General features: G+C 38.4%; 1 protein-coding gene across 1 annotated transcript; it reads right to left on the reverse strand.

The window, feature by feature from the left end:
* Positions 1 to 415: 415 nt before the first annotated feature.
* aurka (aurora kinase A) lies at positions 416 to 9207 on the reverse strand. The gene is made up of 9 exons (XM_026928719.3): positions 8888 to 9207; positions 8026 to 8094; positions 6442 to 6721; positions 6315 to 6357; positions 5439 to 5630; positions 5219 to 5357; positions 2230 to 2378; positions 1885 to 2059; positions 416 to 1176 (listed from the first exon to the last, which is right to left on the reverse strand). Exons 2-9 carry the CDS (start codon positions 8089 to 8091, stop codon positions 994 to 996), a joined length of 1227 nt encoding a protein of 408 aa, XP_026784520.3. The 5' UTR covers positions 8092 to 8094; positions 8888 to 9207; the 3' UTR covers positions 416 to 993.
* Between the last annotated feature and the right edge of the window lie 7714 nt (positions 9208 to 16921).

Raw genomic sequence — 16921 nt, forward strand, 5'->3', positions numbered from 1 at the left:
AGCAATACTGAATCATGAATACAAAGTACTGATCATTTTTCAGCAAAATCTTCAAAGGACCCACTTTAATTATCTTATCTAAATCTTTAAAAAAAACAATTACAAAAAAAAAATGCTCTACTTAATTACGAGTCAGCTCCCAAGGTTCACCTAAAAGAACCATTTCAAGAGCCATGCAAGAGTCAACTTGCATGTGAACGTCACTAACAATGAGAATTATGCGTCTTTTCAGTGCTTCAGATCAATCGACTCAGCTCATCGAGTCTTTCGACTCCCAAACGGTTCACTGCTATTTTATTTCTCTGAACCAGACAAAGTTTGCAATATTTTGACTGGTGATTAATGTTCTTTACACAAGTCACACATTCTTAACACACAAACACACTGATAAATTAAAATGGACTCAGAGCAGGAGAAAATTCAACATTATTTATTTTGCAATAAACAAGCATATAAAGTTGTTTCTGTGTAGCTTTTTAAATAGTGGTGTGGTGAAATGTTTCAAAATACAAATGCTCAACACGTAAACCCACAAATCCCCCAGCAAAAATCAGCTCACATTCACATATTGCACCTTTCTGGAGAATGAATGAACACTTCATATTACTGAAGGACTGCAAACTGGCCACATGTTCATCATAATTACATAATTAGTTTGCCTTCCTATCTTGTTTGGGAAAAACTGTAGGTCCTAGAACACTGAAATAAATCATTGTACTTTTAAAAGCTCCATGAAGCTCCATGAAGCTCCCTTACTGTAGGCAACACTTTCAACGCTTAAAAACAGATTTATTGTTTCAAGTAATAACAGGTACATTTTCATAATTCTGAACAGTTAAATATTTACAGGAAGGAAGGAAGGAGAGAATGAAGATAGGAGAGGGAAATGTGACGTGCACACGAGGAGGGGAGGGAAAGGCAGCCAGGCTCAGGAATTACTGCCATCTCTCAGCATCTCTAATCCATAGTTTGTGTTTGAGCCACGCAGCATGCTCACTGAGACGGCTCTTTAGCGGCTCGAGTGAAGCTAGTCGGCTTCTTGGTGGAGTTTTCCACGACCCAGGGATGAGTCAGGACTCCTTGGATGGGGAGTCGGTGCATCGGGTTGTGTTTCAAGAGTCTGCTGATCAGGTCTCTGGCACCCTCGCTCACGTGGGGCGGATAAGTGAACTCGACCTGCAAAAAGGGACGAAAAAACACTCACATTATAAATTATAAGGCACTTATTAAACTGATATTTAACTTCAGAAATATTTGGATTTATAAGCAACCAGCTGAAATGTGAAGTAAGGAATAAAACAACGGAGTGGAGTGATGAAGCGACAGTTGATTAGTTTCCTAAAACAGCATGTCCTAATGTGTTTTATTCCTTTTATACAACAGAAATTTGCCATCGATGATGATTTATTTATTAAAGAACGACATCATACTTTCATCCATTTATAGCTTCATTAAATTTTGTAGAACGTCTGCAAAACAAGTTCGTAAACTCCTCTGTCCTGAAGATGTCTGAAAGTTACAGCTTTACCTCTGACTGTTCCCAAGCGCTGACACTGGAGACTCCTTCCACAAATGTTAAATACATGTCTCCTTATGGAAAACTTCACCATATCAATGATTTTTATTAACCAATCAGACTAAAGCATTCAAACTGTATAAAGAACATTAACCAACACCTTCTGACCAATCAGAATCCAGAATTCAGCAGACGATCTCGAATGCAGTCTATATAGTATCCAATGTTATTGAAATTTTAGATTCTTAATCATTTGTACACAAACAGGAGTCGTCACCGTCACCAACAGCACTCCAGAGATCATTTATCCGCCTCGTCTCGATTTGGTTCCGACCGATTTTGCAAATACAAGCTCCTCACACTCTTACCCTGGAGATCTTGCGGTACGTTTCTTCGTGGCTCTTCGTCTCGAAAGGAGGATTCCCGACCAGAAACTCGTAACAGAGGACGCCCAGACTCCAGAGGTCCACTTTCTCGTCGTGGGTCTTGCCCTCGATCATCTCTGGAGGAAGATAGTCAAGCGTGCCGCATAGCGTAGACCTCCTGTCGATCCAAACCCAAAAGAATTAAGACAGAGCATTATACGTAAAGTCTCACCTTTATAACACGTAATGCATTAAATCAGCAAGGAAATGTTAAAGTGGGACATGAACACCGGAGAGACGGATATCGCCAGCACATTGCCTTGATCGCTTGAGTAGATAAAATCATACCTTGAGGACGGCGTGTGGACGGACCACCCGAAATCTGCGATCTTCAGCTCCCCGTTTGCTCCCAACAACAGATTCTCAGGTTTAATGTCTCTGTGGATGACTTTCTTTGAATGGCAGTAGTACAGAGCATCGGCTAGCTCCATTATATACTACAACAAAGGAAAAAAAACCCCCACAAAACCACATTATAACCCAATTTCTCAAAGGATAATGCAAATGTGTAGCTGTTTTGCCCGTCCCTAACCTCAGTTGGAAAACAAAGTGCTTGCAGCTAAAGTCATTTAAGTCTATTTACGATTATAAACAACTATTAAAAGAAAATCAGAAGCCCTTTTCAATTCAGTTTACTTTGTATAGTGCTTTAAACAATAGACATCGGCACAAAGCAGCTTTATAGAAACCCTGACGTAGATTTATTGTGAGTTAATAACTTGCCAGTGGCAAAAACAACCTCCCTGAGACGACATCAAAGAGGAAGTCGACGATTTCTGAGCGACACCGGATAGGGGGGATTATAAATCTTTACAGTAGACCGGTGAAGATGAGTAAAGACAAAACGGCACCGAGTGTGTTTACAGGATGTTCAGCGTGAGCAGCCAAAAAAAAACAAACAAAAAAAACAAAAAAACAAAAGACCACATGAACAGCGTTTCAAGAATAACGTAATGAGCAGAGAAGAGAAAACGTGGAAAAACCCCTAACATGGCTAGAAAATCCACTCACTCATTCTTACTTTATCTTGTTCAGGGTCTGGCCAGAAGTTCTGAAATGAAAAAACGACAAACACGAGGATTCATGTGTGAACTGACGATGAGGTCGAACTACTGCTTAAGGTTACGCTGGAACGCCGAGCGTTCGGCCAAAATCCGCGTTCTCAGTGCACTTTGTAGCGATGAGCATGTCGTGTCCTCCGCGTGAAGGTGTAATAATAAAACCACAAAACACTTTATCATATAAAAAAAACTACAGAGCGTAAAGTAACAACCTGAACGGCAGACGTGACTTGCATGATTTACAAGTTAAATCATAATGTTGAAGTTTCGTTTGTCTTGACGTGGATGAAAAAAAGAGAGAGAAAAATAAAAATGTTTTCAAAAATATCCATATACATGTGGAAAGTATACTGAAACAAGGCTGGAACTTGGGCATCGTTTTTTGGGAAGCACAGACCTTTACACTGTATAACTTATAAAATAAATAAATAAAGTTCAAATAAGGACATTAAATCCCAAAACAGTGCAGAAGCAGTTTGCAGCAAAACTGTCTAAAAATCAGAGGATCATGAGGATCACCTTCAGCCTGCACTAGTTTCACAGACCTCGGAATGATCATAATAAATAAATATAATATTCTTCGATTATAGTTTCCTCATCGCGTTATCTCCAACATCGCACCGCACCAGCTGATTATATAAAAACCTGCATGTCTGCTTTGTGCTCATCAGGCCAATGTGTAAAATGGAAAAATAGCTCGCTATTCATTTAGGCGACGCCCATCAATGTTGTACTTTTGTGGTGTTAAACGATATGCTGTCACAAAACCACGCATGGAGGAAAACAAGGGAAAATTAGATCACAGCACATCGTGTAAGTGCAAGCATTCGTTTAATTGCAGATTTCAAATAGTTCTGCTTTGAAAGAACTCGTCCTGCGTGTTCACGCAGAAATGCGACCCACGGGAAGGACCGCTTCGATTATAATCAACACGATCGTAAATAAGCACAACATACTTTTATACAACGCTGTGTGTGCCCTCAATGATGAGCAGGCCTTTTCATTTTAATCTAATCCCGGCCACTATCGCGCCTTTACGCCACGGCAGTGCGGGATTCTGGATTCTGATTGGTCAGAAGTTAAATAATGTTAATTACTTTTATATAGCAGCACAGGTTTATAACAAAAGTTCTAATACGTTATCGTTTCTACAGCAGCAGCTCATTCACAGGGGCTTGATGGATATATTAAAAAAAAAAAAAAAAAAAAAAAAAAAAGCACGTGTAATCGTTGATATGGTAACGTTTTCTGTAATTCATTTAACTTATGGAAGGAGTCTCCAGTGTCAGCGCTTGGGAACAGTCAGAGGTAAAGCTGTAACTTTCAGACATTTTCAGGACAGAGGAGTTCACAAACTTCTTTTGCAGACGTTCTACAAAATTTAATGAAGCTATAAATGGATGAAAGTATGATGTCGTTCTTTAATAAATAAATCATCATCGATGGCAAATTTCTGTTGTATAAAAGGAATAAAACACATTAGGACATGCTGTTTTAGGAAACTAATCAACTGTCGCTTCATCACTCCACTCCGTTGTTTTATTCCTTACTTTACGTTTCAGCTGGTTGCTTATAAATCCAAATATTTCTGAAGTTAGATATCAGTTTAATAAGTGCCTTATAATTTATAATGTGAGCGTCAGAGAAGTTTATGCTTTGTGGTTAATCAGGAACACGACAAACGACATTTTTTATTTTTTAAAAGAAAGAGAGAGTGAGAGAGAGAGTGAGAGAGAGAGATGGGGGGGAAAAATAGCAGCTGGTGATATAATTTTAATAAATTAAAATTGTAATCACTGGCAAACGGCTGCGGTACAAGAGGAATAAAACGCTTAGGGATGTGCTGTGACAGGAAAGCAATCAGCTTTGCAGTGGTAACAGTAACGCAGTAACAGTAACAAAATAAAATAACTAGATTTTTGAAAAGATGATCACACAGACTTTGGCTCCGGGCAGGAAGTCGTCCTTCTAGCGTCCTGATTTGGTTCCACGTTTTATTTTTGGAACGCTCACTTTTCCACAAAAGTCTGCGGGACTTAAAGATAAAACGGAAGCCCCGCCCACTCAGAGATAAGTCACGTTTTTAAAAAGAAAAACCGTGTCCTGTTTCGTGTCTGGGATTTTCAGCATTAAACCGACAGGTTAAATAAACCTTCCCGCTTTCTAAGATCAGCGAATCACATCGATTACAGACTGAAGGTGGCGCGTGTTCTCACCGTGGCGCTGCGCTGGTCGTCAAACATCCTGCAGCGCTGCAGTTCTCCGTACAGCTCGCCTTTAGGAGCGAACTCCAGGATGAGGTAGACGCGCGCCGAGTCGTGGAAGTAGCCGTACAGACGCAGGATGTTGGGATGCCTGTGAGGGGAAAAGAGACTTTAGCTCACGTTCTCGGTCAGCGCGATTGCGTCGCAAGGAGTTTCACGTCCGCACACACACCTGAGATGCGACTGGATCTCCACCTCTCTCCTGAGCTGGTGCTCCACGCCGGCTTTCTCCAGCTGCTTTTTAAAAAGCACCTTCAGGGCCAGGATGAACTTGGTCTGTCTCTCTCTGGCCAAGTACACGCTTCCAAACTTGCCCTTCCCGAGAGCCCTGCCGATGTCGAAGTTCTCCAGACTCCACGGCTTCCTGAAGCGCGGGGGAGAAGCCGACAGATGCTTTAAGTTTAAACAGCTGGTTTGGTTTAAATACATGTTAAATAAGAAATGTTTGTGATGTGCTGTAATCTTTATTTACACACATAACATCAGGAAGATGCAAGCGAGGTACGAACATTGCGTAAGCCAAACCACATACATTCCGCCATATTACCAAAAGTTTCGGAAATGCGGATTTTCTTCCTACTCGCGTGCGTACGTCGATCACCTGTAAAGTGCAAAGCGCTTTCCTGACAGCTCATTTGCATTTGGCGACGCCCACAAAACTCCATAAAAGGTCAAGTGCACGGGCTTTTACGCACTTATAGCATTATCGTCGCGCATTTCGCGTTATTTAACAAGTTATCGCATTTTTCTTCAGTATCGTGCAGCTTTACTGCAAACGTAATAAAATAAAAAAAAAAAAACAGTATGCTCCGGATATAAAAGTGCTCTAATCCATGCAGAATATCTGAATGATAGGTTACAAATGTAGGATACAAACGTTTTTCTGAATTTACAGTATTTTCACACACACACACACACACACACACACACACACACACAAAAAAACCTGATCTCTAACGTAAACCACTGGTATGAAGGATTTACGAATAAATCGGATAAAACAGATGAATGAGCCGCAGTGTGTGTATTTTCGGGATGTATGACTCACTTGTCCGTGTTGGACGCGTTGTTCGTCCCATTGGCAGGTTTCTCTGAAGAAAGAACGAACGGGGTCAAAGCTTTTCAAACACACAGAGCATCTTACAGTGAGCGGAAATAAAAGCTCAAGTGCTTACGGTTAGGTTTGTCCTGCTTGGGCTCTGTGGGTTTAACGCACTGGGTGGCGGCGTGAGCGGGTTTGGGCTGAGTCTGTGCTGGTTGGGGTTGGGGTTTGGGTTGAGTCTGAGCCGGGTTAATATTCTGCTCTCCGCCGCACGGGCTTTTCTGTTCACTGCGAGGCCTCTGGACTCGCTGCGGGCCCTGAGAGACGCCGAGCACGGACGTGTGGCTCGGAGCCGGCGCCGGTTTGTGGCAGCTCTGCGTCACGGGAACCCTCTTCGGCCCGTTGCTTAAAACCTGGAAGGAAGGGAAAGTTTAAAATAATAATAATAATAATAAATGAATTAATTAAAAAGAAAGGACGAACATTGTTACAAACAGATGGAGTGTAAGAGGTCAGAGGTCAGGGAATCCTGTTCAACACCAGCACGTGTGTGTGTGTGTGTGTGTGTGTGTACAAGCTACAATTTGAGTGGCCACGTGCAGCGCAACAAACCAATGTTTAACCAGCTGTCACGAACAGACGCAATGAGATCACAGTGCCTGCTGGGTAAATAAGGTTTCTAACTGAATCCAGTTCCTTAGAAAACTCATTAGAGGAATAACAAACTCCATTCGAGCTGACGGACGAACGCAGAGGCGCTACAGAGATTAAAACAAAAGCAAACTGTAGTAGAGACGGCATTGTGAGTCACGGGTGTATCTGTGCGGCCAAGTGTATTGATATTGAGGCTAAATCAACAGAACGTTGCACGCACGTGTACACACACACACACTTTTCAGGTGAAAGCGCTACTGTGGTTAACAGTGGAAGAAGTGGAGGACTTCGCATCACGCGTCATGGGACACCTTTATTAAAACACAAGCAATCACACAGACTTAATAGCCACAACAGTTCAATCCAGTTTTATTTGTGTAGCGCATTTAACAGTGGCAGCTTTACAGAAATACATACATTCAGGATATAAATTTTAAAAATTTATCCCTAATGAGCGAGCCGGGGGTGACGGTGGTGAGGAAAAACTCCCTGAGAGGACATGAGGAAGAAACCGTGAGAGGAACCAGACTCAGAAAGGATGCCTTCAAAAATAATGAAACTACATGTTTCCACTTTTTAAAAAAAATCCTATAAAGAGCAGTAAACAGTAATAAATGAAACAAAGTCAATATTTAATGTGATGATCCTTCACTTTAAAAAAAAATAAAGCAGTATCTGAGGTGCAGTGTGTGCAGTTTTATAAGGAAATGAGCTGGAAGTGTTACTGAGCATCTTGCAGAAGCAGCCACAGTTCTTCTGGAGACTTTGACTGTCGACTCGCTTCTTATTTCTGCAGCGAAACCCAGCAGCCTTCATTATGTTTTTATCTGAAAAGTGTCTCTTATGGAATCTGCTGCTTTCTTTACTGACATACAAACATTTTTCTGTAACGTTTCATTTTGTGCTGGAAAACTAATGTTTGGAATCTAAAATGTTTTCTTACTGAATCAATAATGTAGAAGTCAGAAAATAAACATCAGTAACAAAGTTTGTACTGAAAGTCTTGGCACCCAAACAGGGTGCCAAAACTTTTGCACAGTAATTTGTTCTTTTTGTTTGATACCTTTTCACCGTCTGCTTTCTGAATCATCAGGTCCTTGGATGATCTGATCCTAGCAGCAGGATCCATCTCCTAAAACAGAGGCACACGGTGAGGAAAAGTAAAGTAACGCTAAACACCACGTATTAATAACGTTAAAAATCAGCACGAGTTCACTCGCCACATCGTCCGACAAACTTTTTACGTAAAGAGAAAGTGCACGCCGGGTTCGATGTCTGTAACCAGCTTGGCATCAGATCTAAACCCTGAAGGATGAGCCGTTGCTATAGAAACGACAGCGCGCATGAATCTCACCCTGTGATTCGCCCTGCGGCCGGAACTACTTCCTTCTGACCAAACAGGTCGAATCTTTAAATCACAAAAAACTTTTAATCTTTTATATCTAAAACAATTTAATTTGAAAGTACAGGAAGTGCGTTATTAGAAACATTATTATTATTAGTGAAATCGACACATTCCTCACATTTAAGGTCACATTAGATAGAAAGTTTTATAGCTCTAGGCATCCAACTTATTATTAAAAATAAAACACTTTTCAATAATCGTTCACTTGCTAGTTAGTTAACTTGTTAGTGCTGGGTAAATTAGCTAGTTATCCAGCTAGGGATTTACAGGTTTAAAAAATGTTAACGGCACGTTATAGTGTCCGAGTCCCAAATCAGTGAATGCTCCCTACCTAGGGACACTAGATATAACACAAATGAATAGCTTATACACCCTACTTAGTGCACTTAATGTTACACACCGAGCGATTTTGACACACACCCTGTGAGTCATGTACTAGCGAATAAACCGAGCATAGGTTTAAACACAAGCAATGTGTGGTTAACATCTCCAAATAATTGACATTATATAAAATACTTACAGCGTTTTCAATCTTAAATCTTCTTCAGCAGTTCAGAAGGAGAGCGTTGAGCTTTAATGCTGTCTTGCTAGCTTGACCGGCTAGCTGGCCAAGTTAGCAATAATGCTAACGCTAATCCAAAAAAATAACACGTATATAAAAAGCGACCGGTTACAGAAACAACATCTAACGTAGTCTTATATATTTATGCGTCTATATACTCAGTTTAAAATGTCTATCTGGTATTAAAAGTGTTATTTAACAGATCCGACGCCGGATAGAGGAACACAGCGAGCTGCGACTGAAGGACAAGCCGAGTTGTTTAGTTTCAAATATCCCCCTTTTAAAGTTCTTTAACATTAGCGCGGCGCTGATTGGTCAGAACGAGCGTCATGCTCGATTCCTATTGGCTGAGAGGGATTCTCTCTACGTGACGAATTGAGCCGCAAGGAAAGTCGGGAAATGCTGCGAGTACATTTTTTAACCTTTATTATTATTATTATTATTATTATTATTATTATTATTATTATTATTATTATTATTATTATTATTATTGTTATTATTATTATTATAGGCAGTTTAAATCGATTGATTTATTGTAAGTAATGTATAAATGTAATTAATTGTCATATTTATTGTATTTATAAAAATAATTTTTTTTGGTCATTTTAAAATATCATGTTTTTTTTTTTTTGTTTTGTTTTTTTGTTTTTTTTTACATAGAAATATTGTCCTCTTTAGTTCTCAAAATAAATACTACACATTACCCAATACCAAACCTTAACCTTAATAGATAGATAGATAGACAGATAGATAAACAGAGAGACAGATAGATAGATAGATAGATAGATAGATAGACAGATAGATAAACAGACAGACAGATAGATAGATAGACAGATAGATAGATAGATTGCAGTGTCCCTCTTAAAGGTGCATTAGTTACAATTAGGCCTCTAACAGTTAAATAGGTGGATTAGAGCCCTCCTTGACCCCGCCCCAAGCCCCGCCCACATTCACAAAGTCCCGCCCCCTGCTCTGCAGTGGTCTGTAGATTAGAGTGTCTATAAGTGATATGTTCTGATTCTTATTCAGCACTATAAAGTTTAAAGAGTGATAAATCTTCATCGAGGCAGGATATTTTATGAGACATACTACAAAATCTGTTCAGGAAATATCAGTGAAGAGCCGTCGTTTCCTTTTTATGGGGACCTGCTCATGTAGGGGTAGAAGGAAATGAGGAGGTGGATCACGTAGCAAAACATGCTCTAAAACACATTAAACAGAGTTTAATGCTCCAGTGAGTAAAATTGAAGGAAAAGGACTAATTAAAGCATCTGTAAACAGGATGTGGCAAAGAAAAAGTGATAGTGAACCAAAGGGACGACATCCATATGATATTCAGAGATTAGTCGGGTTGGAGAGGAATAGTTATAGCAATAGAAGAGAAGATCGCATTTTATCTTGACTCAGAATTGGACACTCTTTTCTCAGTCACTTCATATCACTGGAAAACGTGAGTTCGGATATTGGGATAGACGTGATCTTCCAGAAACAGTTGAGCATGTCTTGATAAAGTGTGAAGGTTATGAGAATGAAAGAGTACAACTTATAGATGCACTAAGATCTATAGGAATCTGTCACTGCAGAGTCTTTTAAATAAGGATTCAAATAAATACAGATTTAAATAAATAAGGATTCAAATAAATGAGGATTTAAATAAAGAAGAGTGTACAAAATACTGTTTAAATATTTGAAAGATAAAGATTTGAGAAATAGGATTTAAGAGTGAAAATATATATAGAAGAAGAAGAAGAATGTCAATAAAATGACTAACAAGAAGTAAATCCAAACACAAACAAGCATTCTGGACTGGATATTAGATTTTGTCATCAGGTTTTTTTTCAGCCACTTAACACACTTGTGGCTTAAACCTTTATATTTTATCATGTTTTGCATGTTTTATCTTCCAGGTTATTTGTACAGTTAAGAAATAAAAAAAAATTTGACTATTGCACCTTTAAATGCAGTCAGACACATATTTAGAGTCTTACCTTTATTCTTTTTCTACCAGATCTACTTTACAAAGCAGCTCTATCTCTATATTATCATCTGAATCACTTCCATCTTTCCGGTGAATTCTGCCCTGATATGAAACAGCACTGAGGGGATAAAGGGATTGTGGCTGTCCAAGATGGCCGCCTCCTTAACAGATTCCAGTGTTCAGCTACACTGTGAAGTTTACTTCATGTTTATAGATGACAGGAAATCACTCCTGTGTGACATCGCTGAAAATATTTTGGGTGAAATTATTTTCTTTCCTGTCTTTCAAAGATAAAAAGACATCAGTATAAGGTTTCATTTTTGGCATCAACCTTCAGTTTATTTGCAAAAGTATTAAATCTGATTATCTTAGTTTTTTTTTTTTTTTGTGGAACTAATTTTCTGCAACACAAATGGTTGTAAGAAAAAATATACAGAATGTTATGAAGAAATGATCTTCATTGATCAGACCTCGTGATATAATCCATTGCTCAGCCCTAATATTTTCTCTGCCTAGATGGAGATATTAGACGTTCATTTAAACCCTACCACCTAATATCAGGACTACACATCACTGTCTAATAGCTCCAGCAAAAATAATAATAATAATAATAATAATAATAACAATAATAATAATGAAGAAAATGCTAAACACCTTTAGCACCTGGTAAGTCATGTAAACTTACCAGATACACATAATGGTTTGGTTAAAACAATAATTCTGGAAATTTTCCATAGTCATTCAACTGACTTTTCAAGCTGTTTCAACTTTCCCCAAAAAAATCTTAAGTTGAAAAGTCACTTTTAACTGGCAATGAGCAATCAATTACACAATGTGCACACTATTCATATCAGAGAGAATGGGAATTTCTGTGTGAGTCAGCAAACCGATGCAACCTGTTAACCTAGATGTGCCCACTGTCAGAAAATTTCCAGTGTGTTTATTTTTATTTTAATTTATTTAAAGTAAATGAATATTTGGCACAAGGTTCTCACTGTAACACACTATATGCAAAAACAACAACGACAACAACAACAACAATCTTTAATTGCATTCCAGTTACATTCTGTATATCCTTTCTAAAAAATAAAAAATTAAAAAAGTATACTCAGGTCAATTTTCATAGATTTTTTTTTTAAACTCTAGAACCCGTAAGACCTCTTTGTTTGTCCCCTAACACTCATTTTTGTTTTTAATATGATTAAAACATCATAATTTTAAATATTTTATATAGTTTTCTCATGACAGTCTGCATGTTCTCCTCACACACACACACACACACACATACACCACCCCACCCTGTTAGGCAAAATTACACAGCAAATTAATTAAATGTAATAAGTTTAAAAATATTTGAAGTATGGCTATTTTTAAAAGTGCTCAGGTGCTGCTATAGAAAAATAACTACTGCAACGACAGGGTGGTGTGATGAAGCGGAGTTACTGTTACCACCCGAAGCTGATTATTTTCCTGCACATCCTGAAGTGTTTATCCTTCATATTCCACCTACATTTCTGACAATGACAGCTTTAAAGAAATGACACTCAACAGCTAGTTTGAAGTTGTGGAACTGTATTTGTTTTCCTTTTCCTAGATGGCGCTCTTCGGGAGTGAGATTGCTTTGATTACATAATTCATGGAACCTGTTGAAGTCACTTCACCATCTGAAAATTCATGATCCTTAATGTTTGTGTTGAATTTTCACCAGTCCCTCAGTTTTTGGTGTTTCTCCAGCTTCGTGGAATTCCTGGTCATTAGACTTGGTGACTTTGGTTACGGTTTCAGCATTACTTGGACTATTGCCTGATAATCAGTTTCAGGGCCAGGTGTGGCCTGTTTCCTCATTATTTCATGACAAATGAAAGAGATAAAATGTCTGGACTTGATTCCAAGTGTTGAATTTGCATTTGTAGCTGATCAATATGCGATCCAAAGAGGTGTGGATGCAAATGAAGGACGCCATCATTAGGCTGAAAAAATAAAACAGACCTATCAGAGAGAGCAGAAACTTTAGGAGTGGCCAAGTCAACAATTTGGTACATTCTTAAAAAGAAGGAATGTACTGGCAAGCTCAGCAACACCCAATGCCCTGGAAAGGCACGGAAGACAACTAAAGTGCGTGATCACAGAATTCTTTCCTTGCTGAAGAAAAACCCCATCACAACATCTAACCAAGTCGAGAACACTCTGGAGGAAGTAGGCTTATCATTCTCAAAATCCGCAAACAAGAGACGCCTTCATGAATGTAAATACACACGGTGTACCTCAAGATGCAAACCACCGATAGACTAAAAAAAGATTATACTAAAAAAAAAACTCGAAAAATAATCCTGGCATGTTCTGAGTAACTTGTACCAGAATAATGGGAAAAGAAGAGTATGGAGAAGGTAAGGCTCACGATCCAAAGCATACCACATCATCTGTCAAACATAGTGGAGGCAGTGTTATGGCATGGGTGTGTATGGCTGCTAATGAAACTGGGTCACTGGTGTTTATTGATGATGTGACTGCTGAGAGAAGCAGCAGGATGAATTGTGAAGTGTATAGAGCTATACTTTATTCTCAGATTCAGTCAAATGCTGCAAAACTGATAGGACGCCGCTTCACAGTACAGATGGAGAATGACCCAAAACATACCACGAAAGCAACCCAAGCTGCTTTTCACTTACTGAAGACAAAACTGAAGGCAGAAAGACCCACAAACAAGCAGCAGCTGAAGGCGGCTGCAGTAAAGGTCTGACAAAGCATCTCAAGAGAGGAAACTCAGCATTCGATGATGTCCATGGGTTCCAGACTTCAGGCAGTCATTGACTGCATATGATTTGCCTCCAAGTATTAAAATTAATCCTAATATTTATGATTAAAAAATGGCTGTAATTCCTAAAGGGTTAATGCAATATTTTTGTTAAACCCCTTGAATAAAAGCTGAAAGTCTACACTTCAATCCCATCTTGATTGCTTCATTTCAAATCCATCGTGGCGGTGTACAGAGGCAAAATTACGAAAATTGCGTCACTGTCCAAATACTTATGGACCTGACTGTATATATACTATATTTGTTTTGAAAAAAAAAAACAGCATTTATGTTGTTAAGATATCAGGCTATGATATTTTACCAGATCTGAAGTTTTGAATTAAAACATATCCGTGGGAAAGCGATGAAAGCTGATGAAGATAAGCAGTGCTTGGTATCGTACCACCTTGTATGAGTCATTTCTGAATTACTGGCTTTAATTACAAGTATAATTCCGAGATTGTCAGTTTTATATGTAATTAGGGTTGGATTGTATTCCTGAAGCGGAATCATGTGCCAAAGCTGACAGGAATGTCAGAGCATGATAGAACATGTGATGGAAAATCACGCAATTTTGTAGATTGTAATTTATTTCAGATTATGACAGATTAAATCAATAACCGTACCGTGGCATTGTGTTTGGGATTACTTCTTCCTTAAACTGTTCTCTCGCTCACACCTATGTTTTATACCTGCAATCAAAACATGTCTAATACTGTTTGGAATGCAATGCCATTGTGTGTGTGTGTGTATGTGCGTGTGTGTGTGTGTGTATGTGGGTGGGTGTGGGTGTGAGTGGGTGTTTGAAGGTGTGTGTAAAAAATTGGAAGTACACCAGGAAAATACTTGGCCTGAGTAGTAACTTTAGATCTTTGAAACCTCGACTGCATTTTTTTTTTTGACATATCTGACATGTCGCACGATGTGGCACGCATCCCTCGGTGTGGCATGTGACCTTCCAGGAAGTGATAGTAAAAATAAATAAATAAATAAATAATTTGAAAAAAGTTGAAAAGTTGTTGTGATTCATTTAAAAAAAAAAAAAAAAAAAAAAAAAAAAAACCTACGCAGCATTTTACTGAGGTAATCTCAATGAATTCAAGAATTCATTATTTCAAACTTTAGCTGCGTGAGAAATCTACATGAAAACCTGAAATATGAGTATTACCTTCACATGCCATTCTGTTCACTTCTTCTTCTTTTTTTAAATTGTTGTGACGAGACGTGCAGGAAGCGGTAACTGAGTGTAAAAGTGTGACATAATTGTTTTTTTTTGTTGTTTTTTTTTTTATGAAGTGCCGCATAGCGACTTGTTATCTTTATCCTGGTCAGGGTCATGCTGAAATTCATGTCTTTTTTTCCTCTACGTGAAAACCTACTAAATTTTGGTGTTGTGCTGTAAGGGAGAGAATATTTTTTCAGGTACTTGATGCCTGATGCCACATATTTCCTGAAACAAAGCCCTGGAACACGCTGACATCTAAAGTTTGAGTACAGAAACAGTTATAGATGTGAGAACAATGTTGCTATGCAACTTGAACATATGGAAGCTAAGCATAAGCTAGCAGTGATTGAGGCTAACAATTCACCTACCTAGCACATAGCAACTCAGAGTTTTATATACACAATATGAAAACTCTGATATAACTCAATATGAATCCATCCGGAACGGCAACATTTCCCTCAGATATGTTGGTAAATTACTAATAAAAGGTGCAGTATGACTAAAATGACACTGTAATTAAACTTAGCATCAACCGCTAAAAGAACATCCGCCATGTTGAGACACAGCACATTGTCTCAGAGTATTTTGACTTCTGAAAAGGACTCTCAGGCATTATATTAAATAGACAGTGGTGTTTTAGAGATATAGTGATATAGAGATATAGTTGAACAATATAGGGTTTTTTTATGGCTATGAAATAAAGACAACTCCTGCTGGTGAGAGTTTCTGATCATAATCGTTTAACGACCTGTATTTGTGCACCAATGTTTGCAATTCTTGTGTACATATTAGACACAAAGCAGGATGTGGGCTCTAAATCAACTGGCACATTGTTCCACTTTCATGTTTTTTTTATAAGAAAACAGGTTCTTCGAGAACAAAACACGATACTATCTGCTTTGGCGCTGTTTAGGCGACGAAGTCCTTTGGCCCAATTCCTGAAACAACGCTAAAAAAGCAGCAGGAGACGCAGCGTTAATATGACTCAGACATGAAACTAAGTCTACAGACGTTTAAAAATGCGTTTATTATGGGGATTTGTGTTAATTATATATATCTATTATCATTCTTTCTATATGCAGAACAGTATTATGCTAATAAATGATCAACATCAACATCAACATTGCCAATATTAAAATATTTTATATAGTTTATGATTTTATAGCTATTCAGACACTAAGGTAAAATAGTCTGCTGCAAAAACCAGTTCTGAAATGCAAAAAATAAATTGAGAAGTGATGATTATATTAATTGTGCTATTAGATATTACAGTGCTTTTCTGATGAGCCTATTACCAAAATGTCATATGATTACATACTTCAGCCTGGGTAGGGATTATTACGTAGGTATGTATTTAATAGCATGAGGGAAAATTCTGCAGTGGGTTCAGTGGGTTCAATTAGCAGTTTGTACAATTGGAATCATTCTAATCGTAATCAGTTTGCTTTGCACCAAAGCGCGTCGTCCTGGTCAGGATGGCGATGGATCCGGACCCTATCCTGGGAACACTGGGAACGCCGGAAACACACACACACACGGGTGGGAGGCGATTCCATCTCAGGGCTTCATTTATACACTCGGGATAAACAGTGTGCAATGTGTCGTTCTTTAATTTTAAAAAAAATTGCAATTGCTGGCAAATTGCTGTGGTATAAAAGGAATAAAATCCTGCTGGCATTGCAAAATAATTACGCCTGTCTGATGGTGTACGTGTGTGTGTGTGTGTGTGTGTGTGTGTGTGTGTATACATCCTGTACCAAGTTATTAACATACCACTGCAATTTTAATTTCATGTAATTGCTTGCATTTATTTACAGGGCAGACAGGAGGGAGAGTTGAGCTGTTGAGAAATCATGTCGATACCAACAAAAAACAGTGGGGGATAAAAACAGTTCAGTCTGATCCTGGAAATATTTATATATAAAGAGACTTGATTGTTTTTTTTATATTATATTTATATAATTGTGTACACATATTGTGTATGCATAAAAAAAA

This window comes from Pangasianodon hypophthalmus, chromosome 15, assembly GCF_027358585.1.
Source record: "Pangasianodon hypophthalmus isolate fPanHyp1 chromosome 15, fPanHyp1.pri, whole genome shotgun sequence".
NCBI classification, from domain to species: Eukaryota; Metazoa; Chordata; class Actinopteri; order Siluriformes; family Pangasiidae; genus Pangasianodon; species Pangasianodon hypophthalmus.

What these genes read in the sequence shown, in the direction of transcription:
- aurka (XM_026928719.3), bottom strand. Translation starts at nt 8,091, where the DNA reads ATGGATCCTGCTGCTAGGATCAGATCATCCAAGGACCTGATGATTCAG. An exon ending in GTCCACACGCCGTCCTCAAG is followed by an intron (nt 2,060 to 2,229) that starts GTATGATTTTAT and finishes TTGGATCGACAG; the next exon opens with GAGGTCTACGCTATGCGGCA. An exon ending in CGTACCGCAAGATCTCCAGG is followed by an intron (nt 1,177 to 1,884) that starts GTAAGAGTGTGA and finishes CCCTTTTTGCAG; the next exon opens with GTCGAGTTCACTTATCCGCC.